This window comes from Cladophialophora bantiana, assembly GCF_000835475.1.
Source record: "Cladophialophora bantiana CBS 173.52 unplaced genomic scaffold supercont1.12, whole genome shotgun sequence".
NCBI lineage: Eukaryota > Fungi > Ascomycota > Eurotiomycetes > Chaetothyriales > Herpotrichiellaceae > Cladophialophora > Cladophialophora bantiana.
Window position 1 is genome coordinate 84,865 of NW_015971586.1, and position 27,058 is coordinate 111,922.

The following is a 27,058-nucleotide window of genomic DNA, read 5'->3' on the forward strand; positions in this document are numbered from 1 at the left end:
TGGTTTTCCATCGGGCAAAAAAGATCATCGCTATGGCATAGTCCCAGCATGAATATCTCCCATTGAAACTAGAGTTTGCTGACGAGATTGTCATGACTGCTGCACTAGTAGATACCTGATGGCTAAGGCAAGCAAGACCGCCCTCTTCACGATCGAGCCACTCCCGGACAGCTCACGCGATGAAGGACCTCTTCCTCATGTTGATCAGCACCGTGCCTATTTCTGCCATGCGCCTTGCCCCCGGGAACGTTATCTTGGGCGGCCTGCATGTCTTCAGAGTCGCTATCCTAGGGGATGGTTTCCAGGTCGCCATGATCATTGACCTTGTCCTGAGCACCCTCTTCATCTCTTACGAAATCGTCCCCATTCCCGCGCTCCATGCCGTCATCCAACTCCGGGACCTCGACAATAGTATCGAGCCTTGTGCTCGAGAAGTCCTTTGCGCGCTTACCTTTGGTTGGTGTGGCGGTCGGGTCGTCGCTTGCAGGGTCTTCACCTCCGTTCGTCAGTTGGTCTTGTGTATGCTGGCTACCTCTGGAAGAAGGGTACTGTAGCTTTGGAAGCGGAACGTCTTCTCCTTTCTCAAGACTTTCGTTGTACTTTTTCCATTTGCGCCGTTCGGACCACCACTCTAAGTAGCTTGAGTAATTCCTTTCGTTGGGTCTGTCGAGCACCACAAGTATTTCGTCCCGACACATGCCTTTCTCAAAAAGCTCAGACGCATATGTATCCATTACTGCCCATTTTGCGTCCTCCTTCGGCACGTTCGCCACGTTCGCCACGTTCTCCACGTTCTTCAGATGCTTTCCGAGTTCTGCAAGCTCCTTCATGCCCCACGTTGGACATCCCGGTTGATCAGGCCTTGGAATCGAGGCACCATATTTCACAGGCGGTTCATTCGTAAAGAGATTGACCCAGTTTTGTTCAGCAGCCATCCGCTTCCGTTCAGTGTTGTATTCGGAGCGTTGCAGTTTTGAGAGCAGGCGGCTTTTCCAAAGTTTCACTGCAAACATTAAGGAGAGTGAAGAAATCATTCCAGACCAGACGAGCCAACTCCAGATCTCTCTTGTCCTATCATACCTCATTCGAAGGCCAAGGAGGCAAATGGTCATCTAAGACGTCAGTGCGCATCCCAAGTTTCTCGATCCTGGAGATTAAGTCGCCTGGAGAGAGACGTTTAGAGTATCCTCCCCCGGTCTTGTCCCTGGTAGGTGCAACCCACTCTTCGCAAGCCTTTCCTTGAACCACTCTCTGCGTTTGTCATAATCGGCAATGGCGTTGCCTTCTTTGCCTAACTTCATCTTTTCTATACCGGGTTTTGTTCTGGCGGTTCCCCATTTGCCCTGCTCTTCGTAACGCGGCAAGCGCCCTTCGGGCTCCCATTCCCAGAATTCTAGGCCAGGTTGAACACCCGGCTTTAGCTACGTCGTAAACGCCAAAGTTCTTGAGGTTCTGCATGTAAAAAGCGAACTGGTCATCTATAGTTTTCCATACGTGACAGGGCCTAGAATCCAGGTTGAACTCGTGTGGCTGTTGCTTGATGACCTTGAACCATCGTCAGTATGTCACAATTAGGATAAGACGGGTTTAGTCAACGACGTACCTCGCGTTGGACGATGTTACCCACATCGTCTGTGAGTTCTTGTAGGCTCCATTCGAAAGACCGTGAAACCAGAGGAGCTTTTGGATCTGGGGACTTAAAGAACCTGCGTCGACGAACAGATTCATAGCTTGCGTAGGCCTCTTCATATGGTTGCGCCCAAGCCCCGCAACACGCCTCGATACTTGGCTCGCCGTTACAGTATCTCCGTTGAGCCGCCCTTTCAGCACCAGCGCTGTTGCAGTAGTCACGATAGTGTGCTAAAGCTACGATGGCCCCTCGCGGACAGCTTTGCGTCGGTAACGGAAGGTCCAGGTCAAATGCACGGGTCATTCTGGGCCAACTACCTGGAGGCCCAACCAACGCGGATCCCTTTAACGTCAGCAGGGGCTGTAACGAGGACCGCGGTGAGAACTGCTAGGATGATGATGGCGTAGCTCGCGACAAGAACGGCCTGCTGGGGAAAACATGCGTCAACTGTGCTATGTACCTCGATATTAAGATTCCCCGGACTCGTGATGGTTTCCGTCAGGTAAGAGACCCCTGCAGATCCCGATGTAGAGGCTGAAGTGGAAGCGGTCGTCGAGGTCAAAGCCGAGCTTGGACTTATAGGCTTTGAAGTCAGAGGTGCCGGCCTTGATCCTGATGATATCGACGGGGCATTCGTGAGAGCCTTGATCAAGCTCATTAAAGGGGTCGCAAGAAGTCCAGCTGTAGAACTAGCTACCGAGTTAGTGGTAGGTATAGCTAACGACTGAGAAGGGGTGGGTACCACAAGACCAGAGTTCTAACCTCCAGGAATAAGAACTGACACTGCTAAAGTCCCTGTTGCAGCTAGTAACAGTAACAGGGTAGGCATAAGTGCAGGTAAAAGTCCGAGTCCAGGCCCCGAAAGTAGCACGCCTCTTACGACTCTTCCGGTCGCTGAAAGGCCAGGCGCATCTCGTGCCCCCGGCATTCCTAGAACTGCTGGAACTCCAGATACGCCTGGTGCGCCCGGTATACCCGGTGCCCCAGGAGCACTGGAAGCCCCTGGAAATGGCACCGGTATTGGAGCTGACAACGGGGCGGCATTACCTCTCCCCCGGCAACGCTCTGAACAAGATCACCAACAGCGCAGCGAGCGAGCCCGACTCCACCACTCACAACATAATCAGCCAAGTTAGCTGCATCGCCGACGATACCTCCAAATTGCATCAAAAGGATTAGGCAGGCCGACACCACGACGAGACACCTGCCCACCAGGCTGAACTGGCTGGGCTTGTTGATACTAGGCAGAGGGACAGCCCCCGGCGGGGAAGCAGGCCATACTGGAGCTGTTATAACACGGATAACTGTATTGGCATGTAGGTGACCGTTCCAGGTAGAAGCGATGTGTACAGGTTGGTGATGATGGTTTCCGTCGTCAGTAACGAGGTGATGACAGTCGTCACTTGTGCAAAGCAGAAGGGATATGTTGTATGGACGGCGACCAGCAGGATCCGCAGAGCATTATTGAAGATCTGAGTAAGCCTCATGGTGGCAATTTCGTGTAACAAACACTTGTTGATTGAGGCTAAGGAGAGTATTCAAGTCGGATTTGAGGTATCGTCTTGAGGACTCGGGAAAATCTGCAGACCACTTCCTTTCGAGAGAGATCTCGGGCATTATATATACCCCTGGTTAGAGCACCCTATCGCTACTTGTTTTTCTTTCTTTTTGGCTTTTTCTTTGCAAATACTTCCAGTCATGAGCTAGCGGGTAAGCAATGTATGAGCTTGGCCTTCTTCCATGAAACCAAGCAATTCTTGCTGTATGCCTCAAGGGAACCAGGCAAAAGGCAAAGGGCAAAAGGCAAAAGAAACTTTGGGGAAGGAGAAGGGCTCGAAATTTCATAGCCGTAAGAGCCACGGTAGGCTCTGAATAACTTGGATATCATAACATTGAAAAGTGAAAATCTGCGAGCCCCAGGCTGCTGGGAAGAGTTTAGGTTTCGCATTCTGTGGGTTGACAGCTTAACCTTCAAAAAATGAAAGTCGAACTTCTGCACTGCTTTGTCCCACAGGGGGTTATGCCGTTGCGTCTGTCGCTCCGCCAGTTTGCCCAACAACAAGGTCAAAACAGGCAAAAAGGAAGTTGAAATTGTTGAAGGTGAGGCGCGATGAGGGTTGGGTTCCACATGACGGCCAAGAACCCAAGTTCACGTCAACCCCAAACAAGATAATAGCCTGACATGCTTGAGCCTTAGCCTGGTGGCTTTGCCGGCTCATTTTCCTGAACTATTAACCAGCCCGCATTTTACCTCGTACATGCAAACTTTTTTTTCTCTCCTTTTCCATCCGTGTTAATGTTAAATCGTAGATCATGGCCAAAAGCGCCGTCTCCAAAGTCTATTTTGTTTTTCAAATCTTCAAATCTTCCATCTCGCACACCTCTTTTTAGAAACTTGCCGCCATACAAGGTGATACTTATTCGAGATTGGCGGGACGGAAAAACAGCGAAAGTGGGGATTATACGTAGGGAGAAATGGTGAGTGTCAAAGACTGTACAGGGTAGACGCCCATGAAAGACCCATGCAAAACAAGCCGACATAGTCGCACGAGGTGGAAATACAGTGAACCTTTTTTGGAATTCATTGGGCATGTAGTCTAAAGTTCATGAGTTAGAGACAGGCAGGACGTCTCGATGACGCCCTCTAAGAAGATACCACGACGTCTTCACACCAACAATGATGCCTATGACGAGAGATATTGATGCTCCGTAAGCTTGCGCTCTGGCCATGTACAGTTTACAAACAATCGCCCTGCTCCAAACGCCCCCGATGCTGACCATTGGGTATCTAGTCGCTGATGGAAGTCCTAATGCTTGACCGTTTTCACCGAAGACCTTGTGCTTCATCCTCGCCCGAATTAGTCAAGCTGAGGTAGGCTGTCCAGGCAATTCCCACAGTGCTCACGAATGGGATCTGAAACTGGAGGGGCATGACCCGGAAGTTGAGGATCTGTACTGCTGGCCAAAGAATATAGTTCGCCCTCAAAGTGGGCAGATAAACATCCTTGAACTTGGTCACAACCTCCTTTCTCCCACCTCCTTCGGCCACGGTCATGAACGTGAAGAAGCAACAGAGACCAAACGGTGCAAATATCAATTGATCCATAGCCACTCTCTTAAGTGCTGGAACAGTGCCACTTTTCAGAGTAATGGGGAACCATTTCGTGAGGCGACCAAACCAAAGAAATTGGATCGGGGCCATCAAGAAGCCGTAGGACATGAATCGAGTCAAGCGTTCGAAATCGAAGGGTTGAGGTCCGCTGCTGCGGGGAGAGAGGCCAGGCGACAATCTTGCGGGTTTTTCGTTGAGGTCTTCGAGTTCAACACCAGAGGAGATGAGGTATCTCGAATCGGTAGTGGTCGGTAGCATGGCTTGTCTCTTTCGAAATGCCGTTATTGATTGTGCAACCGTATCTGCAATACCACCAAGAATCTGTTTTAACCCTTCAGCCACCATCCAACCGCTCCAGATATACTCACATACCGCATTAGTGATCATGGTGGTTAGTACGGGTTTCTGGGCGTAGTAGGAATTGAATTTGGCGATAAGTCGGGCCGCCATAACTAACTCGACGATAAAAAGGATAGTGTGTAATAATGGCTGTTGAAGAAGAAAAGGTCAGCTTCAAGGACAGAAAACCAGGGCATCGACTTCACAATCAAGAACGAGGGCGACGTACGAGTCTGCCATATATGTAAGTCCCGTTCAACCACGCCAACGACTTCCGTCTGGAGGTTTCCAGCATCGTGAAAAGAAGGAAGTCGCAGAGAAAGTGAGAAAGGGGACGGAAACAGAAGACTTGGATATTGTGGGAGGATGAGGTCAATGAGGTGAAAGTGAGGAGCGTCTGTGACGACAGGGTCTTGAACTAGGGTGCAGGCTGCAGTGGACACCGTGCAAGGCACGCTGGATTTATCTCGATGGAACTGGAAGAGCGAGGTACGACAGTAGGCGATGAGGAGGGGTGTCTCGTGCTATTGATAATCAAGGATCTGACCATTGGGTGTCAAAAGACCATAGGCGATTGTGTAACAAGTACGGAGTAAATGAAAGTGAGGTTGGATAGTTGATAGCGTGCGACCGCAGTAAGGGGGTGCAGACCAGAGAGAAAAGGGCTCATCAGGCTTTGGCTCGATGCCTCGAGGCGGCTCTCTCGTCTCCTCTCCAGGGTCTGCCTCGCTGCTTAACGGAGTGTCGGAAGTCCGCATGACCATCTTCCCCGCCAGTCAGCATCGACACCCAAGTCACCCAGATGATCTGATTCAGGCTAGGGATTGGATAACGCCCAGCAGCAAGGAAGAGCGCCGTTAATAATAGGTAAGTACGATCTTATGGTGGACGCCACCTATGTATGATCCCATTTCTATATAAACAACAAGAGGATTGCGACGCGACCAGGGATGATAAGTTTCGTCTGGAACTGGAGCAACGGGCATAGGCCGCTTTCATGTGCAAACTGGACTAATTCTGGTCTGTGGCTCTCTACGGCGAGAAATCACACAACACTTCAAAAACACCTTTTACTCGAGCCACATGCAAACCACATGCCGGGCCCTTGATCGGTGCTTTACAAGCATAGGCGAGGGGTGGGCGAAGGTTGAGATGCTGCTTGCTAACACAACCTAGACTATCCAAGCTCCCCCAACCCCCAAAAGGGTTTCAAGTCGAGCAGCCGGTGACGTCGGTTGCTGAAGCATCTGAAGTGCTTGCAGTCCCCGTACCATTATTTTCCAAATCACCCCACCAGTTCCGATGTATCGAGCCCAACCCGAGTCGACCCCTCCAAACAAGTTCCAATAAGTTGACCAAGTGATAGAGTTTTCTGTTCAGAGCTCCAAAGCTCAACTCAAGATTTTTTTTTTATTTTCACATTGAGCATCACTTCATACTGTTGCATTTTTTCCTCGACTCACTTCAAGATGTCTCTGTCTAACAAGCTCGCCATCACCGACATTGACCTCAAGGACAAGCGCGTCTTGATCCGAGTACGTCTTCTGTGGGTTGACGTCCTGTCCTCGCTGACGTTGTGTAGGTCGACTTCAATGTCCCGCTTGACGCCGACAAGAAGGTCACCAACAACCAGAGAATAGTTGGTGCTCTCCCTACCATCAAATACGCCATAGAACATGGAGCCAAAGCTGTCATCCTCATGTCTCACCTCGGACGCCCGGACGGAAAGAAGAACCCCAAATACAGTTTGAAGCCTGTCGTCCCCGAGCTCGAGAAGCTTCTTGGCAAGAGCGTCATTTTTACCGATGACTGTGTTGGGCCCGAGGTCGAGGAGGTCGTCAACAAAGCTTCCGGTGGCCAAGTGATCCTGCTTGAAAACCTGCGCTTCCACCTTGAGGAAGAAGGAAGCTCCAAAGACAAGGACGGCAACAAAGTCAAAGCAGACAAAAACGATGTCGCCAACTTCCGGAAGGGCCTGACTGCGCTGGGTGATGTGTACATCAACGACGCCTTCGGAACCGCTCATCGAGCTCACAGCTCCATGGTCGGCGTCGAGCTACCTGAGAAGGCATCCGGGTTTCTGATGAAGAAAGAGCTCGATTACTTCGCACAAGCGCTCGAGAACCCCAAACGACCATTCCTCGCCATTCTCGGTGGCGCAAAGGTTTCGGACAAGATCCAATTGATCGACAACCTGCTTGGCAAGGTCAACATCCTGATCATCTGCGGCGGTATGGCCTTCACGTTCAAAAAGACCCTGGAAGGCGTCAAGATTGGCAACAGCCTGTTCGATCAAGCCGGAAGCACAAAATGTGCCGAACTGATGGAAAAGGCCAAGCAGAACAACGTCAAGATCGTCCTTCCATGCGACTACATCACTGCAGACAAATTCGACAAGGACGCCAACACCGGCACCGCGACGGATGCTGAGGGTATTCCTGACGGATGGATGGGTCTTGACTGTGGCGAAAAGAGCATCGAACTGTATAAGCAAGCTATTGACGAGGCGCAGACGATTCTGTGGAACGGTCCTCCTGGGGTCTTCGAATTCGATAAGTTCGCCAATGGCACCAAACAGACCTTGGATGCCTGCGTGAAAGCGGCTCAAGCCGGGAAGATTGTCATCATTGGTGGAGGGGACACAGCAACTGTCGCAGCGAAGTACGGAGTAGAGGACAAATTGAGCCATGTGTCAACCGGAGGTGGCGCGAGCTTGGAGCTGCTCGAGGGCAAAGCTCTGCCCGGTGTGGTTGCCTTGTCTAGTAAGTAGCCTCCATTCTCCATGATCGACACGGGCACGATTGATTGGTATGGAAGCAAGCGGTTTTGCGAGATCAAACCTATGAGGGACAAGAAAACAAGACATCCATTGTTGTATGATAGTATTTTTTTTCCTCTCCCCTGAACTGCTAGACGGAAATATGCCGTATATTTAACCATTGATGCTCTTGGTCCATGACGCCGAAACGCCGTGCAATGCAATCCTCTGGCATAGCCAGCTCTATTTGCTTGCTTCGACTTTCTTCAACTCCTCTCTAAGCAAAGTATCAGCCACAGTACAGGTGGGGAGGAGATGGCAAGATAATGTCTGGGACATACTTCAGCTGCTTGCTAAAATCTTCATTCTCGTCATCATCGTCCCAGCTCTCTTCCCAGAGATGTGTAGTCCCGCCGGGCACTTCTGCGTCTTCCTGCGACCAGTCTGTTTGAAAAGTCGTGTCAGAATGACACCTTCGGTCGTGTCTTGTCTGTTCTTCATACCTTCAACGGGAAAATCCTCAAATTCATCATCTTCCTCGAGCATAGCCGCCGGCGGGTTCGATGCTGTCTTGGATGCTTGGGCTGCATCAGCTTCGGTCTTCTGCGTCGGTTGCATCTTTGACGTTGGTGCGTTGGAGGAGCCTGACGATGACATGTTGAGTCGGGTTTTGAATGGGCGCAGGCTGCAAATTGAGGACCTAGTCTTGCGGCGAACAGCGGAGATGTAGGCACACACAAGGGACCGACTTCTGGACGTCTGGCAACGCGGTATACCAGTTGAAGGCTCTTTCTCGACGTGTTCGGCCGTGTGCAATACGATGAGTGAAGTTATTCGAGTGGTCTTGTGTATACTAAAAAGGAAAAAAGTGACGAATGAGGAATATTTTATGAAGTGCCAGTAGGCCCGTGAGGAGGGCGATCTCCAAGCCCGCGTCTTCTGCTACCTTGGTAGTTGGGGGCATGTGATTAGCTGGAAGGCTCGGATGGACAGTACACTAGTTAAAAGACTAGCCTTATAATACGAAGAAACGAAGGCATAGGCACAGGCTGTCGCCACATACACACGAGGGCACAAATGTTGCAAGGCATGCGAGGCCGCTGCACGGGCATAACAACACAAACTCCACAGAGTCCTGCCTCAATGTCCGTCATCATCCGTGCTTGGAAGAGCAAACAGCTCAATCAACATTCCCCATTACGGAGTCCATGCCGTTGTTATCAATCCTGTACTTGCCGCAAGCACGCGGGGGCCGGGATAAATAAGCTCGATCCTCTGCTCTGACCTTGGGGCTGGGGCCTGCGTCTTCCCTCCTTTCTCCCCTTCTCCCTCTTTCCTTGACCAGTCAACGTTTGCGTTTTGTCTTCATTCCTTGAAGAGCTCGACAATATCCCTCGAAATGACGTGCTAAGCTACATTGTCTTCTACTTGTCCTGTTTCCTCCGAGACTGGCTGACCCAAAATTGGGCTTTTACAAGTTCTTCTACTTGATATTCTTATTATCATCTCCCCTCCGTCTTCGTCATGCACAGAGTCGGACGATGGTTCGACCGCGGCCGTGCTTCGCTCAATGTCTCAACGCACAGCCTGGATTCGCTAGAAGAATCTCAACATTTGGAGGCTGCTATGCGAGCTGTAGACCTCGTCATGGATGACGACATCAAGGGTGCTGAAAAAGGCCTTGCAGAGGGCAATTCCTCCTTTCACAAGCTCGCCAAAGGCACCTTGGCATTCATGAAGGCTGCTTTGGGATTCGAGCAGGAATTTATGAAAGAAGCTTCGGAAACGCTCTATGAAGCCGAATCGAGTGCGTCGGTGAGTCACTCAAGGGCTCAGCACGACTCGCGTGCTTTTCAGTCCACCATCTATGAGAGGGGCTCGGAGTTTGCACTGTGCCAGGCAGAGGCGCAGATCATGTCTGCCGTTGTTGGTGTGCTCAATGAGAGTCTGACAGAGTCTCTTCGAGGGTTCTACAAACTCCGCAAAGCATATATTACCCTTGACAGTCTTGTGCAAATGGAGGTCAATTTCAACCGAGCTCGGTCAATGGGGAGTCTATCAACTTCGAGAGATCAGTCCACCGAAAGTTTGCGCTCATCTATTTCCGATAAGTCGGCGCGTCCTCCCTCAGAAAGGTTAGAACACCATTCTCAGCATCAGGTCCAACCAAGCCATCCATCTGCCCTTAGGAGTGCGGAGGCTGTCGGTGCTACGCCAGATAGCGCTTCTGATGATGAGTTCCACGAAGCAGACGAGACGAACACGGTCACAGAGAAATATAATGGCCACCTGCAGGTGGAGGTGGAATCGGACCACACGGCCGAGTTAGACCTAGAGATTGAGCAAATGAACGAATTGCCACCAGAAACCATGCTGAACCGATCGACAACAGCGACGTTGGGGTTACTCACAGAAGGGCCCGAATCGGAAGTTTTTAGCAACTCCCTCGACGTCTTCATCCACTCGGGCACCAATCTCATGTCTGGCCTATTAGCGCTCCTCATCTCCATCATTCCTCCGGCTTTCAGCAAACTCCTGTACATTGTTGGATTCCGAGGTGATCGAGAACGAGGAATTCGAATGCTGTGGCAGGCAAGCAAATTCTCCAACATTAATGGCGGGATGGCAAGCTTGATCTTGTTTGGTTGGTACAATGGCCTAGTCGGTTTCTGCGATATCATTGCGGACGTGGATCCCTCTAATCCAGACGATGTCGAAGGTTATCCTACGAAACGCCTTGAAACACTCCTGGTCGAAATGAGGAAGAGATACCCTAACAGTAATCTCTGGATCGTGGAGGAAGCAAGAACGGCAGCCTCCAGAAGGAACCTTGATCAAGCCTTGTCCATTCTCGCCGCTCCCGGTAAGAGTCAACTCAAGCAGATTGAAGCGCTGCACATGTTCGAGAAGAGTTTGAGTGCCATGCACGCCCACAGGTACAAATTGTGTGCAGAGTCCATACTAGCATGTGTGGACCTCAACGCGTGGTCTCGTGCTTTGTACTACTACATCGCCGGCGCCGCGCACCTTTGCTTCTACCGTCATGACAAAACTCTCTGCAGTAAAGACAGAGAAAACCATGCCAAGCTGGCTGAGGAACTGTTCAAAACAGCGCCAACCAAAGTAGGGAAAAAAAAGATGATGGGAAGGCAACTCCCGTTCGACATCTTCGTGGTGCGCAAAATCTCCAAATGGGAAGAACGGGCGTCTCGGTGGAACTGCAGTTTCATTGATGCAATCGGTGTCAGTCCTCTTGATGAGATGATATTCCTGTGGAACGGCTTCAAGAAAATGGATGAGCCGCTGCTGCGGAAATCCTTGGACAATCTTGCCTGGTCCGAAAGCACGCCCTACTGGGATAAGGAAGATGTCGATGAATACGCAATCCTTGATATCCTAAGGGCCGTCATCTTCAGAAATCTCCGCCGGCATGAGGAATCGACAGGTCTTTTGAAACGGAAGCTGTTGAGTCAAGGGGCCCATGAGTTCAGGGGTTCGAACAAGGATGACTGGATGGCGCCGGCCGCACATCATGAAATGGCGGTTAATCTGTGGATGCAGAGGACAGGCTACACTCTGCAACATGGGGCGGCGTTCGTCAGAGATTGCTCCGAACAGACGCCTCCACTAGACCTCGCACATGATGCGAAGTTAGTTCAAGAAGCAAAATACCACCTGGAAAAGGCAAAAGGCTGGGAGAAGTACGAGCTTGATGCTCGACTGGGCCTCAAAATCACGGCCGCGCTCGCTGCTGTAAAGAAATGGGAGCAGAAGCATGCGAATGTGCTGCGATGATGCAGTGAAAGCCGTCCGACACGATGCTTGGTGTTGGCTACGTGGCAGTTCTCCCCAATCGAGGTCTTTTGTGTGCATCAGCAGTGCCTAGGTCCGCGTCTGGTTCGTTCTTTGTCTGCCCTGGCAGCTTCAAGCTGAGAAAATGAGTTCCTTCCAGAGGTGTCTCATAATACGCGGCAATGTTCTCGAAACCGAAATCTCGGTACATCTTTAATGCCACGACCATGCTCGGCAGAGTGTCCAGCCTCATTTCATCGTACCCGAGTTTCTCTGCCATAGCAATAATGGAGGAGACCAGGGCCTTGCCGACTCCAGTCCCCCGCCCGGCTTGGGTGACAAAGAGGCGCTTCATCTCACAGACCTTGCCTCCTGCTCCAGTAGAGGGAAGAGGCCGCAGTCCAACACACCCGATAGCGACACCAGCCTCACTTCGGGCTAAGAACAATTCTCCTTGCGGAGGAGAATACTTTCCCGGCATCCCCGCCATTTCATTGTCAAAATTTTGAAAAGCGAGATCGAAGCCCAACGATCCAGCGTACGCATAAAAAAGGGAAATAGTATCCGTCAAGTCGGCTGGGTGTCGGACAGGGGTTATGGAAAAGTTCACTGCCATTTTGGACATTTTAGAACACGGCGAGGTGGCCTGTTTGGCGAAAGGGAGAAGCGCAAAAGTCGTCAAGGAACGGGCGTCACACGATTGACCAACAGATCGGGCTGTAGCATTTGGGAACCCTGTCCTCGTCGTTGCCTGAGGAGCAATTTTTTTTGTTTTTTTTGGGGAGGGGGGGTTGCTTTTGGCATGCTGGTATTTGGCGGAATAGGATTCTATGACTCAGGGTTGGGAGGCCCAGACACATCCATCCACCAGGCTCCGGGGTGATATGTCCGCCTCCGTTCCAATCCACTCCGCTTTACTGCGTCGTGCTGCTACGCCCTTGGGGTTGTCACCCAAATTTCCCCGGAGGGTTTTTTTTCCTTCTGGCCTCCTAGGAAGGGGCAGGAAAGGGGCACGCACCATGGGAATTGCTCACGGAAGAATTTTCTGCTTCACGTGTCCCGTTGCCCAACCGTGCCCCCGGTTTCGTGGAGGAAAATCTTCAGAAAGGCCAAGGATTGATGCTATCTAACACGGGATCTGGTAGGATGGCTGTTCGCCTTCGTCAGCTGGGCCTGGAGCTCGGGAGCACCCGAGTCGCGCATTCATGTAGTGAGAGAAAAAAATTGCAGCAGGTGCTTTAGCGAGGGCATCGCTTCTGAGGCAAGCGATGCACAGCGACATCGGATCGAGCAACGCTGCACGGAACAAGCAGGCCCAGCCGCTCTGCACTGTACGAATACATGGGTAAGGGCTCGAGGGCTCTCGATAAGGCCCCTAGGCCCCGTGGATAGAATTTTTGCCAATCATGCCCCTAAAGCGACAAGCACCAATACAGGAGCCAGGCACTGCCTGGTGTCGCAAGGCGTTCAATCAATCATCTTTCATCACTCATCCTGCAGGACCATCATCGTCATCACTCCTCGCTGTACCGAGTATACTAACCCCCGTCGCCCCTCGTCCCCCTCCACAGTCCCCACTGCAGCTCTATCAACATGCATACCATCCCTTATCGAGCCAATTGACGTCCTCGTCTTCATTCCCATGCTTTACAAAATTTTGTCAACTAGCAACTTGACAAAAAGTTGTCGATACGATGGACTGAGATTCCCCCGTGGTGCCCTTTTTCCTAGGTTCAGATAAGCTAGACCGAATTTCTGGTCCTGCTTGCCTGGTAACTGCACCTGCATCACGGTGGCCCAATGCTTCCGACTGACGTATCGATGAATTTTTTTTTTTCTGGGGCCAAGGTGGAAGCTGCAGTTGAGCCTACAGAAAGAGCTCAATCCGGACCAGGCGACATCTTCCTGAAGAGTCTCCTCAAACGCCGTTATATTGTGGCCATCCCTCTTCCCCTCTTGCACTTTTTTTGCTACTTTCAACAAAAGCTCTTCTTCAAGTTCAGTCTCAGTTCATTGTTCGCCCAGCTCTGCCGCTTCAAGTTTGCCCTTATCCGACAAAATGGCCTACCTTGCATCCGAACCCGAGTTTGAACAAGCTTACAAAGAACTTGTTTCTAGTCTCGAAAATTCCTCGCTTTTTGAGAAGAATCCAGAATACAAGACGGCCCTGAAGGTCTGCTCCATTCCCGAACGAATCATCCAATTCCGAGTGGTCTGGGAGGACGACAAGGGCGAACTCCAAGTGAATCGGGGCTACCGTGTGCAGTTCAACTCAGCGCTTGGTCCTTACAAAGGCGGTCTCCGATTCCACCCTACTGTGAACCTTTCTGTCCTGAAGTTTCTGGGTTTCGAGCAAATCTTCAAGAATGCGCTTACTGGATTGAACATGGGAGGCGGGAAAGGTGGTGCAGACTTTGACCCCAAGGGTAAATCAGACAACGAGATCCGAAGGTTCTGTTGTGCTTTTATGAGCGAGCTCGGAAAACACATTGGAGCGGATACAGATGTCCCTGGTAAGCTTCACGCGACCACTTGCCCAATCTGGTAGACTGACCACGCGCACAGCGGGTGACATCGGTGTATCCGGACGAGAAATCGGGTGGCTGTTTGGACAGTACAAGAAACAAACAAAGTTGTGGGAAGGCGTGTTGACTGGAAAAGGAGGCAAGTGGAGTACAAACTTTGAGGAAACACGAATTCTGACAAGTTGCAGGGAGCTGGGGTGGCTCTCTCATCCGGCCAGAAGCCACAGGCTACGGCGTCGTCTATGTAAGAACATCTCGATCGCGACGAGCAGCACTTGACTAACAGTTGCCAGTACGTCGAGCACATGATCAAATACGCCTCCGGTGGCACCGAGTCATTCTCAGGCAAAAAAGTTGCCATCTCTGGCTCTGGAAATGTGGCTCAGTATGCGGCCCTCAAAGTGATTGAACTAGGCGGGACGGTTGTGTCTCTCAGTGACAGTCAAGGTGCCATTATCGCCACGACGCCTCAAGGTATTGACTCCGAAATGATCGAAATCATTGCGAAACTCAAGGTGGACCGGAAACAGCTCTCCGAGGTTGCCCACACATCCACATTCAGCAGCAAGGTCAAGTATATCGATGGTGCTCGCCCGTGGCTGCATGTGGGTCAAGTCGATGTGGCTCTTCCCTCTGCGACGCAAAATGAAGTGTCTGGTGAGGAGGCCGAAGGTCTAATCACAGCTGGGTGCAGATATGTGGCCGAAGGAAGCAACATGGGTTGCACAAAAGCTGCAATCGACACCTTTGAGGCACAAAGAAACTTCAAAAAGGAGAAATGGGTTTGGTACGCCCCAGGAAAAGCCGCCAATGCTGGTGGTGTGGCTGTTTCAGGTCTCGAAATGGCTCAGAACTCGGCACGCATCAAGTGGACCGCCGAAGAGGTGGACGAGAAACTCAAGCTCATCATGAAGAACTGTTTCGAGAACGGGTTGCAGACCGCGAAGACATATGTCACTCCGAAGGAGGACGAATTCCCCAGCTTGGTGGCTGGAAGCAACATCGCAGGATTTACCAAGGTCGCAGCAGCCATGAAAGATCAAGGAGACTGGTGGTAGATGACGTAAGGGATTTGGAAAGATACAGAATGGATTTGGATGTTGATATGTTCATGGGTGTCGATGAAATTAAATGCGTCAATCGTCCTAGACTCGGGTTTGCGAATAGCTGATCAATTGATAATTCAATTTCAGTGATATTCCAATGAGGCGGCAATTATTGTTTCTTAAGTGCTGTAATCGATGACATGGCATCAACAAGCATACTTGGCAAGCCAATTTGAGAAATAAATAGCACACTCAATGGCTACCTGGCGTCGCTCAAGTCCATTGACGCCCGATTATCGACGGAGCACGTAGAGACCACTAATGATGACTGCCAGTGCGAATGCTAATATACCGTAGAAGGCTCTGGTGATACCGTGCACGTTGGGGACTGAGAGTTCGAAAGGAAACCTAGTCAGACAAGGCCTTTTCTGGGTAGAACTGACCGGTCGTGTGACTCAATGGAAGACATGATGGATTCTAGCCGGCCCATGGGGACCTGCCTGACTATATACCCGTTCGGTAATTACAGGAGGGTATTGACGCTAAGTCGTCACTAATCACTAGCCTTCGGACTAGGGCGAGCCGGGGTAGCATGACGGTCTTTTGCATGTATCGGCCTACCCTGCTCGCCTGTCGGTCTCAAGAGTTAAAACTGTCATGCACGTAATCATGCCCCAGGCAGCTGCAACCCAAATGGCCATAACCGCTATGTAATGCACTCCCACTTCCATCGATAAGCAACGCCTAGGGAAAACAGCCAATATACTAGCTGAATGATACTCAGACATGCCGTCAGCACGTCAGTTACTCTCATATAGCAATCTGTCGATACATGCTTAAACTCGCAGCTATCTCTGGCGCCTCCTACCGAAGACGCAGTGAAGCTTCAGACTCGTACAGGAAGAATCAACGTCAACCTGTGGAATGAACAGGAATGCTATCGGGATTGCTCGTGACAGGACAGGTTGATCTCCACGCTATCGACCTAGTAAGTGGTAAGACTCCACTGGATTATGACATTGAGACTATTTCTCCGGACCACGATCGGAAATATACCAAAATCGTGAAGTATGCCTTTTTTGGGCTTTGGGGAGGGGTGTTGATTCTTACGATTTTCAAAGGTTCGAAGAGAGGGCCAAGCATTTCGAGCGCTATGCTATTTTTGATGCTTTTCAGAGAATACAGTTGAGAAGTCCCTTCACAAAAGCTGGACGATGGAGATAAATTCCATATATATATACTAAGAGAAGAATCCTAGACCGTGTCTTGAAAGGGTGCAAACAACCGAGCATTGGAAAGATTTTACCGTTGGTCTTTAAGCGAAGAACCATCTTTTGCGTGGCAGATCGCAAACCGTGATTGGGAGGAGTGACAACCTCTGTCCAAATTGGAATAGAATCGACTAAACCAACGACCCCCTTTTTTCCCTTTTCAAGCCCCCCCGGGTTACTGAAATATCACGAAATTATCTCCATCAATACCCAGCTTTTCCCAATCTTCAGAGTGCTCCTCTACCGCCAGCCCTACCTTATCGTCTGGTGGTGATAGTGGTGATGGCTCGGCTGCTAGTTCACTCTCAAAGAATATCAATTCTTCTACCGCTGGCTCTGCGTACCAGATCGCCTTTTTTTTCTTTCCAAGACTTCTTTTCATACCCTCAGAAGCCTCTTAATTCTCCTCTTCTGTGATCTCACCCGGGAAGTACTCCAGCACTCGAAACGGACACTCCGCCTTGTTGGATAACCCCGTCCCCCGGCATTGCTCTGGATAAGCCCCATTGGAATCGGCACGGTCCCGCGCTTTTAGTAGGAAACGAACGTCAGGGCGAATGTCGACTTTGTACATTCTGCCCCTCCACCATTGCCTTCAAGAGATCTTTGGCAAGGTCACCACCGCCATCGGGTAGTCTGCTCCATTCGCCCCACTCATCAAGCAGCCGCTCCGGCGACACCAGCGCCGAATAAAGTCTTTTAACAGTCGTAAGATCGGGGAGATACAGTCTACCCTAGATACTAATAGCGGGACCTCTCTTCATCGAGACAGGATTGGCCTTTCTAGGCGTATTCTTTTCTCATAGTATTGAGACGCCACCAAGGTACTGAGCCCCAACTTGGAATTACGAGGCGAAGGCCGCAAAAGGGAGAACGTAAAGGAGGAAAGCGTAGCTTTTATAGAAAGTAGTGTCCAAGGGTCGTATCTTAGTTCTTGATCTTCGCGGTATACTTATCTCCTAAACTTCATTGGTCTGTGTCTGCTCCTCTCTGGTAACCGCTAGCTTTAGCACAAGTAAGCAGGTAGTCAGTCCGCCGTGAGCTCCTACTGACTTAGCTAGCTCGTGGTAATAATGGAGGTAACAGGACTCTGGGAGATCGTCGTAGGAGGGTTGTAATAACGACAGTAGTAGGACCGCATTTTAGGGAGGGTCGCACTCTAGAAGAGGAGAAATCCTCGTAGCCCGAGAGGGCAGGAAGGGGATTTTGCTTCATTAGCGGAAAGGAGGAGTCCGTCCGAACGACATAAAAGCGGCACGTCCGGGGCGAGTTGCACGTAAGGTTCTAGCAGTTTAAACTCATCTTTGCCTACAAGTACTAAGCACCCGTGTCTTGGCGCAGTCGCAAGGCTGGCTAGGCTGGCTTGCTCTTCGCTTGGCGTTTAGTGATCGCGACGTCGACGCGTCGCTGAAGAATTGCTAGGATTAAACTGCGCACCCATTTCCCAAAATCACCATCATGACACCGAACCATCAATCTGTAACACACGGTAACGTCTCTTGATCACATGGGACTCGGTCAACAGCCACAGCGATGCTCAACCTCTACACCGAGACGGCCTTCCAAGTGAATCCGCCAACCGCAGACTCAGTGCTACACCTCCAAGTTCCAAGAAAGAATGGCTCATTCGACAAACCCAAGTCATCCTCAACTCGGTTCAAGGATGGCCGGACCTGGACAAGCGATCAAGAATCGTATTCCTCTCGTTTCCTTGCCTCTCAGAGCTCGATATATTTTCGGGCGTCAAAAACATATCCCCGGACATTTTACTGGAAGGTGGTCAACAATGAAAGAGTGCTGCAGGTGCAATGCGCGGATCTTGCGAGAGGCGAAGCTGAAGTTGACGAGGCGTACCTTACAATCGAGTTCGAGTTCCAGGACGAGATCATCCCCCGAGGTGTAACTTTTGCGGATTTAGAGAATGCCGAGGAGATTAATGTTTTTGTGTGTACCAACAAAAACGAGATCTTCAACTTACGGGTACCTACTGCTGCTTTCCGCGACTTGCGTGTACTGCAAACCGAGAACATTGGTCAGTGGTGCCAGCCGCTGGAAAGTTCCACCCTTGGTATCGATACAGTCTACCGCATTCATTCCATCACCCCTCTGGTTGTCTTAATATCCTTCGCCAGCGGGAGATTACAGAGGCTGAAGAGGAGGTCTGGACAAGACGATTGGGAACAGGATAACTACGATGACCGATCATGGGGCGCGTCGATCCGAGGGCTCGTCGGTCGACGAGGTTATCACACTATCGAATTTAGGTCGGCGCAACTAGATCCGCGAACCGCCCAGACCATGGTCGTCTCTGCGGATGGCGATCTCCTCTTCACTGTTTGCCTGAACCATACTTTGAGAATCTGGAACCTCAACAATGGCAGAATTGTTGCCACGAAAGATTTGGTGGGGTTGACAAGGGATCCGAATGACAGAACCCATTTAAACCCAGCGGAAGATGCCTTCTTGCAGGTATTCAAAGAAGATGAGGCACAGAAGTTTCCCACTGTTCTGACGTACAGTCCCCGAGATGGAGGCCAATTCAAATTCTGGGACATCAAGGGAAGCCTCACAGATTCTCTTATTGTTGAAGACAGATATCCAGAAACAAAACTGAGTGCTCCAGATCCGGACCCTTCTGGGAACACCGTCTGGTCCATGATCGGATTCAAGCTCGATCCGGGCACCACCTACAAGGCTGCTCAGCTCTGGGTACTTTGGAGGAACCACAACTTCCACCAACTTTACAATTGTCAACTAGAATTGGGCAGCGTGGCAAGTTCATGGAAGTCAAATTGGGTCAAATGCAATGCAACAGTGTCCGCAAAGGCTCTCCCTCCGGAGTTTGTCAAAGGTGATGAGGAAGATCCGGCTACTAGGTGGTTGGACTTTTTCCTCTACCCTGGTCGCTATTCCGAGGCTGCCCTTGAAACAGCGTTGTCTATATTCGAGGATGCGACTGCAATGAATTTGACTGCTTCACAGAAGGCAGCGCCGTTGAGACAACGAATGTGCACAACGGTGGCGGGCAATATCTCACTGCGGAAGTATGGTGAATCCGAGATGGACTTTGACAGGTTCTGCATCGACACTGATTCTCAGTGGCGCAACTTTTACAGGATATCTGAAAATGTCAACGACGACCGCAATGCTCCGTTGGCCCTGACCTATGATGCGTTTAGCGAGATGGTGTGGATTACCATGGCGGACAGATGCTGCGCGGTTAGAGAATGCAGCAAGGTTGAACTTCTCCAACAAAACGAAGTTGGCGACATACGAGATCTTGAAGATGCCGCTGCTCGATTATGGCCTCACCGCAAAGTTAGTACTGATGACGGAGAACCCTTCGTCGACCTTGCTATCCTAATCTCCGCGGCGAGGACGTTCAGAGATTCATTTTCATCCGATCTTGCTCGGGATCTCGCACTTGCAGTCGAAGAAGATATGTCCATTAGTGCCGAACATGTCACCCCCACGCGCACACTGAATATCTATGACAATACAGGATTCGGCGACGCTATATCGAATGACACCTTTGAACGACTTCAATCCGATCTCTCTCCGATGGGCGGCATTTCTGGCTTGAATAACGAACTTTTCTTGGGAGTCTTGGAACTGTTTGTGTCTAAAAGTAGGAGAGTGAAAAGCGCCTTGAGGAATACTCTGTTCGGGAATCTTCTATTGTCTGCGGGCACGGTAGACTTCTTGTCGTCTAAAAAACAACTGCTCATGGATCTTCTTGCTCTAGCAGTTTTCGTGGAGGGTGAGTTGAGTCAAGAGGATGTCAAATCGACAATATTCAATGCGTCCGAACTGTATGACCAGATTGTGCCCCTACTACGGCTGTGTAACCGCAATCTTTGGCTAGCGTCGCATTCACGACTGGTCCCGTTGGAGATCCTAGGCGCTGATGGACATCCAAATGCCTCCCGCCAACGTTATAAGCCCGTCGCCGACAAGAGAAGACAGGTTACAATCATGGAGGACACGTTAAGCAAAGCTGTCAGACCACCACCCGCTGTTGAGAAACCCTTGATGTATCTGATCACAGACCAGCTATCAGAGATCGACGATTGGGCTTCTGGAAAAGATACGTTGGATCTAGAAGATGGTGCGGTCTACCTGCAATGTGATCTGCTTGTACAGGGTGATCTCGACCTTGCCACTGATTTTCTACAGTACCAACCTTCAACGTCCTGGTCAAGCTATGTGAAAGGGCGTTTGGCTATTGCAAAGGCTGAATACGACGTAGCAACATACTATTTCCAGAAGGGGTCATATGGCTTGGCATGCGGGAAAGCAGTTGGGAACCTGGTGGCACTTTCAGCAGGTCTGTTGTCAATGATTGAAGCCGAGTGTTTCAACAACGGCCTTCCTGTTTACCTGCATCACATTACGACGCTTTTCGAGTCTGCGAAAGCATACAACGAAGCAGCTAAGTTTGCTCGTTTGACATTAGAATCATTGCAAGCTGGGCAGAATGAACCAGTTCTCAATTTCCGGGCCGAAGTGTTGTCCAGATTGGTGAACGCGGAGCTCAAGCTATCTAGGTTCGATCGAGCCTACAATGCTCTGGTTCAGCTGCCTGACCCAGCATTGCAGCGATCATCAGTGACGGCCCTGGTCGACTCAGTTTTGAGTTCCCATGCATCTGTCTTTGGACCTGAAGGCGTGGTACAGACCCTCCAGTCTCTACCTTGGACTATGTATCCTGAACTCGCCCGACACATGGATGGACACCTCATTTCCCTCACAAAATCCCAGTCGACGTCATCCAGCTTGGCCTCAAGCAGTGGCAAAGTCGACTATCTCAGCATCATGCACGCTATCCGAATTGACCAACACAACCACCGTGGAGCGGTGACAATCCTATATGACCGTCTCAAATTGATCCGCAAATCCGGTCGGGCTCGACATGATCCGCAAGCCACAGCACTGAGACACGTCCTGCTTGCTCTCATCAATCTTATGGCTTGCATGGCACCGGATGAGGCGTACATCCTTGTCGAAGCCGATGACAGCAAGACAACTCTGAAACAGAAGACTGGAGAAGAAGCCAACGCTCAACATGACGAACAGTTGATAATGAGAAAACGACGTCGCGTGGTCATCACGTTGGAAGACTTGCGGAAAGAGTATCAGGCAATTCTGGATAGATGTAGTCGGATTGAGCGCGGAGACTTCGACTTTGAAATAGATGCGGACGGGGACAGCGAAGAAGATGAAGCCGAGGAAATGATAGGGGATCAAAGTCAATCGAGATTAAACTTATCGAAAAGTCCGTCGAGAAATGGGGGCGGAGGCGGAGAGGACGCGATGGAATTTTGACAGTCCGGGCTGCATGTGGGCATCAGAACGTTTAAGCATTAGCTGTCAGGAAAAATTTCGAAGGACATGTGCAAACTGCAAGGAGCATGGTCAAGTCAAACGAAAAGGATAACATCTCAATCGAGCTCGGTAGGACCAGTGAAAATTGAGGCGAAACGCTCGCAGACGTCAGCGTCTGATAGCTGCAACATCTCCAAACAGATGCGGAATTCAAACAGGTTTGTTTTCAGTCGCATTTCATCACGCCGCTAAGTTTTGCTGGTCTCTTGGATCTCCGAGCAAAGAGAGCCCATCGCACACAATCGAAGTTCCCAACAACCCATCGAAAATCTCTTGAGGAAAGGGCACTAGAGAGTCGCGACGGAGACACTGGAAATTTTATGATCAGAAGCCTGGGATGCAGGGCTCTACGTACCTAACAAGACGCGCATTCTCGAGGTCGGCTTCCGAGCAAACACCTTGAAGCTGACCTCAAATGTTCTATTCGAGAGAACCCCAGCTTGCTGCCCCCAATCTATGCTGCGCTTGCAGAAAGGAGGACATGGTTGCTGTAAGTTCCCAGAAACAAAGAGAGGCGCAAGAAGCCGTGATAGACTGACCTGATGTAATCTTTCACAGTACGATTCGGCTTGACAGCACTCAATCCTCCTCGATCTCCCCCTCCTCACTTCCTGAATGCACTCCACTAGGCTCCGGGACTTGAAGCATATCCTTGTCTTTGTCTTTTTTGATCGACGATGGTTCTGGCGTTTTGCTCCTCCCTTTCTCACGCGACCGCGACCTTCCCCCTCGACGATTCCGTTTGGCACTGCGTCTTCCACTCTCGACGCTGTCTTCACTTCCTTCCCTCCTCCGTCGTCGATCGCTGCCTGTAATACTCCTTGATTCTTCACCATAGTTGAGTTCATCCCTGTTGCTGCGCGGTTCGGCTCGTGTACGATACAGACGTTCTCGTTCTTCTTCCCGCTCGCGCCTTTCACGCTCGTAAGTGCTCATGCGACGAGTCGGAGATGCTCTGTCACGATCGAGACGACCGTGTCTCTCGTCGCGTTCTCTTCCCCCACGGGGCTGTGGAGGCGGTGGGCTAAACCCACTGGCTTTTCTGTATTGTTGCTCCCTCGCAGCTTGCGCCTTACGGCGGTCTGCTTCGTAAGCATCGGGCTCTGGAGTTTTAGAAAGCCGGCCGTATCTAGTATCACCGCGATGGCCATTTCGATGGTCCCGGTCATCTCCCCGTCTAGAATGTCTCCTTTCTCGGTCTTTGTCGGCGTCCTCTTCCTTTTCTTTCAGCCGCTTGATCACCTTATCAAATGCAGACTTCCTCAGTTCTTCGCTTTCAACGGCATGATACTCATCTGTCTTTTCTACTCGGGCCTTAACGTCCTCCCAAGAATCAGTAATGCGAACCGCAGGATCTAGATGCTTGATTCTTGAGCGCAGTGCGTCTACGGCACGACGTTGATGGCGATCCGCAGCGTGCTTTTCATCCTCACTTCTGCGCACAACTTTGTCATGGAGACGCTGGAAGATGAGTTGAAGGGCATCTCGATCGATATTGGCTGTTCGCCGATCAGTAAGCATGACATCAAGAAACTCGTCGAAGGAAGTTCGAGGTGTGACTTCATATCGTTTGTCCTGCACGTGGTTAGCATTTGGTTGGCGGAGATAACGGGTGGCAGCATACTTCAAGCACATCATAGACGTCGTTCCTCCTCCCTCGTAGAGCCCTCTCTTCCTCCTCAACCACGTCCCAGAACAAATCTAAAGGCGTTGATCCCGCCTGACCCAACATTGCAACATACCTCGGGTCCTCTTCGATCTCAGGCAATATGGTCATCCATTTGGCGCCAGCTTTGATTTTGCCTTGGCTCCGCAGTGTCTGAAGCAGTTCCACGAATCTATCGCGATTTTGCCTTTCGCGTCTTGCTCTGCTGGCTTTTTGCTGCTGACGTGCATCATTGAAAGTTCTCTCGAGCGATTTGATATGGTTCTCAAAAGCCGTCAAAACATCTGACTTACTCAGAAGCTTGAATCTCTCATCCGACTGTATTCTCTCGTTGGATTGAAGAATCTCCTGGGCCTGCGCCCATCGGGTATACGGCTCCAAATCGAGGGCTTTGAAAATGGCAACAAGGTTATCCAAGGCTGATTTGCGAGCGGCGGCTTCCTGTTCGATATGTTGTTTCTTAAGCTCGATAATGTACTCTTCGAAAAGCTGCTTACGCTCATCTTCGTTGTCAGTGGATCGGAAAACCGTCTCTCCCTCAATGATCGGACGGATTGTTTTCCATCGACTGTAGTGTTTGATCTCGGGATGTGTCCTCAACATGTTACCGAAATCTGTGCGTAGCTTAGCCAGTCTTTCCTTGGCTTTTTCCCGTTCTTGTTGCCGAACCTCGACTGCATATTTCTCGAACGCCGCCTTCCTGTCCTTGGGGTCTTTCAAGGCTCTATATTGAGGATCTTTGATGGTTGCCCGCATCGTCTGCTCCCAGGTCCAATCAGGCTGGACATTGGACCGTCGCAACAACTTCATGAATGCAGCTTCCGCCTCTTCAAAGCTGGAGTAATCCGGCACCACCTCCTTCGCGATGGTTGGCACCGAGAGAGCGCTCTCGGGTCGAGGCTTCGAGTCAAAGGGCGTGTGATCGTCTCGTTCCCGCGCATGAGGGTATGAGGAAAGAGCAGTAGAGCCACCAGCAACAAAGGCAGGGGATTGTTGGCCCGGCTTAGGAGGAAGTTGGGCGGAATTCAGAGCGTCTCGATACTGTTGAGGCATGTCCCATACCGTCTGCTTGGTCTCCGAGTTTGAGTAGTACTTCCGGCCTTCAGGAGTCGAGTATTCTTTCCATGGTTGAGCTGCAAGCGCTTTTTCCAGCGGAGTCATGAGGTCGACAGGTTTGATCCATTTTGTCTCTTTCGTGATAGTGTGGTAGTAGTAGGTGCGCCCGTCGGGGGCGCGGGCTTCTCGCCATTGCCCTAGTGTTGGTGGAAGTCCGTTCATTTTCGTTCGCAAAATGTGCCAGTCAATTATGCGAGGGAAATAACGATGATGATAGTAAGGAGCGACAGGCCCAAGTCGGACATTGAGCGTAGAGGAAGAGCTGCGACTGCTTCGTTGTATTAGGAAATTGCAGCGAGGAGATGAAAGTTGAAAACTCCAAGCACTATTACATAAGCAGTCTGTTATGTGTGAACAACACTTCAGCACTTGCTTCCATCCCACAAAGCCCTGAAAGAGAATCACTCATTCTAATGAGCAAGCTACGATGATACTGAGAGACTGAACTTCGAGTATTCGCACAGAAGAGAGGCCCTATGATAACTTCCCAGAGGCGTCCTCTCAACATGGAAGCTGAACTTTTCAAATTAGCCCTTGTGGACGCGATAATCCCCGAGGACACAGTGACCGAGGTTTCAGAGATTCTTCAAGCAGGGGCTGAGGCTCAGAATGACTCTAGCCACCTTCTGGCCATAAAGGAAAGAGAATTGCTCTTTTTTGGTGCGTCCCGCTCACGTCGTCCAAGGGATTCTATCTTACTCATCCCCAGATCAGATGAAAGGTTGAGGACACTAGCGGTCATCCGATTGCCGCATTGCGACGAAGATGTCTTGCAGTCGTATCTCTCACAACTTTCCTTCAAGATTGATGTATGGGCCATTGAGGAGTCTCCAGGCAATGAACAGAATAATCCCGGCGCACCCCTCCCCAAGGACATGGTTTTTTCAGCCGAATCGATCCAGAAGACCGAACCTATAGTTCTCGTCAGTGAGTCTGCAAACCGCTGCCAGACCTTGACTCTTGTCTGGGAAGTCGAAATCTCCCTCAATCGGCCTAAATTCCGCGTTCCTCAGCCTGCCATCATATTGATCCCTTCAGCCACCATCACTGCTCCTCAGCGTGATGAAGTCGACAAGAATGACGACCTCGCGCTCTTCCAACCGCTGGAAGCAAATGTGCTTGAGCCTATGCGCTTTGTCCCAGGCTTCAGGGATAATGCTCCGTACCTTGCCGCTTCGAGACTCGAACGGGTATTGCCCATAACAGCGACTCACAAGAAACGGATTCACCTCCAACATGTTCCTTCGAGGCGGTATAGAGCCGTACCTGCCACAATGGCGCGGATACGGTATCAAAAGGTGAACGCATTCACTACGACACCCACCACCGTTGCTCTACTGGACATTGACATCATTCCGTTTGTCAAAGTAGACGTAACGATCGAGCAAGTTGATCTATCCCTCAAGAATGGGCGAACCGAGTCCATGATGCCTACCTTTTTGCCTATGCAAGTCCGGTCAGGAGACTGTATAACATTTCTATACTGGCTTCATCAAACGCTCGGCCCAAGCCGCGCTCCTGGATTTGGACTCGTGAACCCGAACATTGATGTCTTGTCAATTGCAATCAGATTGGCGATACAGTTGAATGAGGAATGTCATCCGGTTCTCATCATGAATTGGACCACCCACGTTGACTTCACTCCAGCCCTAAATCCATCGTTCGGACCCCCTTCGCAACCGATCCAGCGACCTAATCGACCGACAAGCCTTCCTGTTAATGCGGACAATAGTGCGGCAGTGCCTGTGAATGCGATTAGCACTAGCCTACAGCCGGTCTCTGATGTCGATTCGAGAAGTGGACTGTCAATATCTTTCTCAGCTCCTGACGCGCCGGTCCAGGTTGGCCAGCCATTTTCGTGGAAGGTTCTAGTCATGAATAACTCTATGAAGACGGCCAAAATCGCGGTCATCCCTCTACCTCGGATTCAGCGGCAAACCACTCAAACCCAATTCTTCGCCAAACGCCACGCGCCGAAGTCATCCACTGCCTCGTTCCACCCAAACGAGCGGCGACACACTAAGGATGGGGAAGACTTGGATATAGCACAGGCAATCGTCGATGAGAACGTTGTCTATGCTATGCACCACTCGCATTCTGTTCCTCCAGAGACCGATCTGATGGCCTTGACTGCAGAGTTACGGATTGGTCCCTTAGCACCTGACCAGTGCCACGAGAGCGAGATTCAGATGGTCGCTTTCGAGGCCGGAACACTACGGGTCGATGCTATGAGAGTTGTAGATCTTGTCAGGGAAGTAGAGGAAGGTGCTGCGGCAATGGGGGTACTGGCCGACATCCGGGATTTGCCTGACATTGTGGTCGCGAAAGCAGCGGACGAGAGTACATGACATTAATGTGGCTTTGCAACAGAGGAATCACCGCACCGAACCCCGATCAACAGGCAGCAGCCAATTTTTA

General features: G+C 50.7%; 10 protein-coding genes across 10 annotated transcripts; 5 read left to right on the forward strand and 5 right to left on the reverse strand.

Moving 5' to 3' along the window:
* Positions 1 to 287: 287 nt before the first annotated feature.
* On the reverse strand, positions 288 to 1,933 carry Z519_07926 (uncharacterized protein; the record flags this gene model as incomplete). The annotated part of the gene is made up of 4 exons (XM_016765656.1): positions 288 to 1,003; positions 1,223 to 1,415; positions 1,495 to 1,545; positions 1,604 to 1,933. 4 exons carry the CDS (start codon positions 1,931 to 1,933, stop codon positions 288 to 290), a joined length of 1,290 nt encoding a protein of 429 aa, XP_016617701.1.
* Positions 1,934 to 4,454: 2,521 nt separating this feature from the next.
* Z519_07927 (uncharacterized protein) lies at positions 4,455 to 5,376 on the reverse strand (the record flags this gene model as incomplete). Its single annotated transcript, XM_016765657.1, has 3 exons — positions 4,455 to 5,063; positions 5,115 to 5,231; positions 5,311 to 5,376. The coding sequence occupies 3 exons, from the start codon at positions 5,374 to 5,376 to the stop codon at positions 4,455 to 4,457; spliced, it is 792 nt and encodes a 263-aa protein (XP_016617702.1).
* A 1,174-nt stretch (positions 5,377 to 6,550) lies between these two features.
* On the forward strand, positions 6,551 to 7,851 carry Z519_07928 (phosphoglycerate kinase; the record flags this gene model as incomplete). Its single annotated transcript, XM_016765658.1, has 2 exons — positions 6,551 to 6,616; positions 6,664 to 7,851. 2 exons carry the CDS (start codon positions 6,551 to 6,553, stop codon positions 7,849 to 7,851), a joined length of 1,254 nt encoding a protein of 417 aa, XP_016617703.1.
* Positions 7,852 to 8,082: 231 nt separating this feature from the next.
* Z519_07929 (uncharacterized protein) lies at positions 8,083 to 8,496 on the reverse strand (the record flags this gene model as incomplete). Its single annotated transcript, XM_016765659.1, has 3 exons — positions 8,083 to 8,116; positions 8,181 to 8,283; positions 8,343 to 8,496. The coding sequence occupies 3 exons, from the start codon at positions 8,494 to 8,496 to the stop codon at positions 8,083 to 8,085; spliced, it is 291 nt and encodes a 96-aa protein (XP_016617704.1).
* Positions 8,497 to 9,363: 867 nt separating this feature from the next.
* On the forward strand, positions 9,364 to 11,634 carry Z519_07930 (uncharacterized protein; the record flags this gene model as incomplete). Its single annotated transcript, XM_016765660.1, has 1 exon — positions 9,364 to 11,634. The coding sequence occupies one exon, from the start codon at positions 9,364 to 9,366 to the stop codon at positions 11,632 to 11,634; it is 2,271 nt and encodes a 756-aa protein (XP_016617705.1).
* Positions 11,635 to 11,671: 37 nt separating this feature from the next.
* Z519_07931 (uncharacterized protein) lies at positions 11,672 to 12,247 on the reverse strand (the record flags this gene model as incomplete). Its single annotated transcript, XM_016765661.1, has 1 exon — positions 11,672 to 12,247. The coding sequence occupies one exon, from the start codon at positions 12,245 to 12,247 to the stop codon at positions 11,672 to 11,674; it is 576 nt and encodes a 191-aa protein (XP_016617706.1).
* Positions 12,248 to 13,690: 1,443 nt separating this feature from the next.
* On the forward strand, positions 13,691 to 15,214 carry Z519_07932 (NADP-specific glutamate dehydrogenase; the record flags this gene model as incomplete). The annotated part of the gene is made up of 4 exons (XM_016765662.1): positions 13,691 to 14,144; positions 14,197 to 14,299; positions 14,349 to 14,400; positions 14,450 to 15,214. The coding sequence occupies 4 exons, from the start codon at positions 13,691 to 13,693 to the stop codon at positions 15,212 to 15,214; spliced, it is 1,374 nt and encodes a 457-aa protein (XP_016617707.1).
* Positions 15,215 to 18,006: 2,792 nt separating this feature from the next.
* Positions 18,007 to 21,798, forward strand: Z519_07933 (uncharacterized protein; the record flags this gene model as incomplete). Its single annotated transcript, XM_016765663.1, has 1 exon — positions 18,007 to 21,798. The coding sequence occupies one exon, from the start codon at positions 18,007 to 18,009 to the stop codon at positions 21,796 to 21,798; it is 3,792 nt and encodes a 1,263-aa protein (XP_016617708.1).
* A 639-nt stretch (positions 21,799 to 22,437) lies between these two features.
* On the reverse strand, positions 22,438 to 24,802 carry Z519_07934 (uncharacterized protein; the record flags this gene model as incomplete). Its single annotated transcript, XM_016765664.1, has 2 exons — positions 22,438 to 23,433; positions 23,483 to 24,802. The coding sequence occupies 2 exons, from the start codon at positions 24,800 to 24,802 to the stop codon at positions 22,438 to 22,440; spliced, it is 2,316 nt and encodes a 771-aa protein (XP_016617709.1).
* Positions 24,803 to 25,146: 344 nt separating this feature from the next.
* On the forward strand, positions 25,147 to 26,988 carry Z519_07935 (uncharacterized protein; the record flags this gene model as incomplete). The annotated part of the gene is made up of 2 exons (XM_016765665.1): positions 25,147 to 25,300; positions 25,355 to 26,988. 2 exons carry the CDS (start codon positions 25,147 to 25,149, stop codon positions 26,986 to 26,988), a joined length of 1,788 nt encoding a protein of 595 aa, XP_016617710.1.
* Between the last annotated feature and the right edge of the window lie 70 nt (positions 26,989 to 27,058).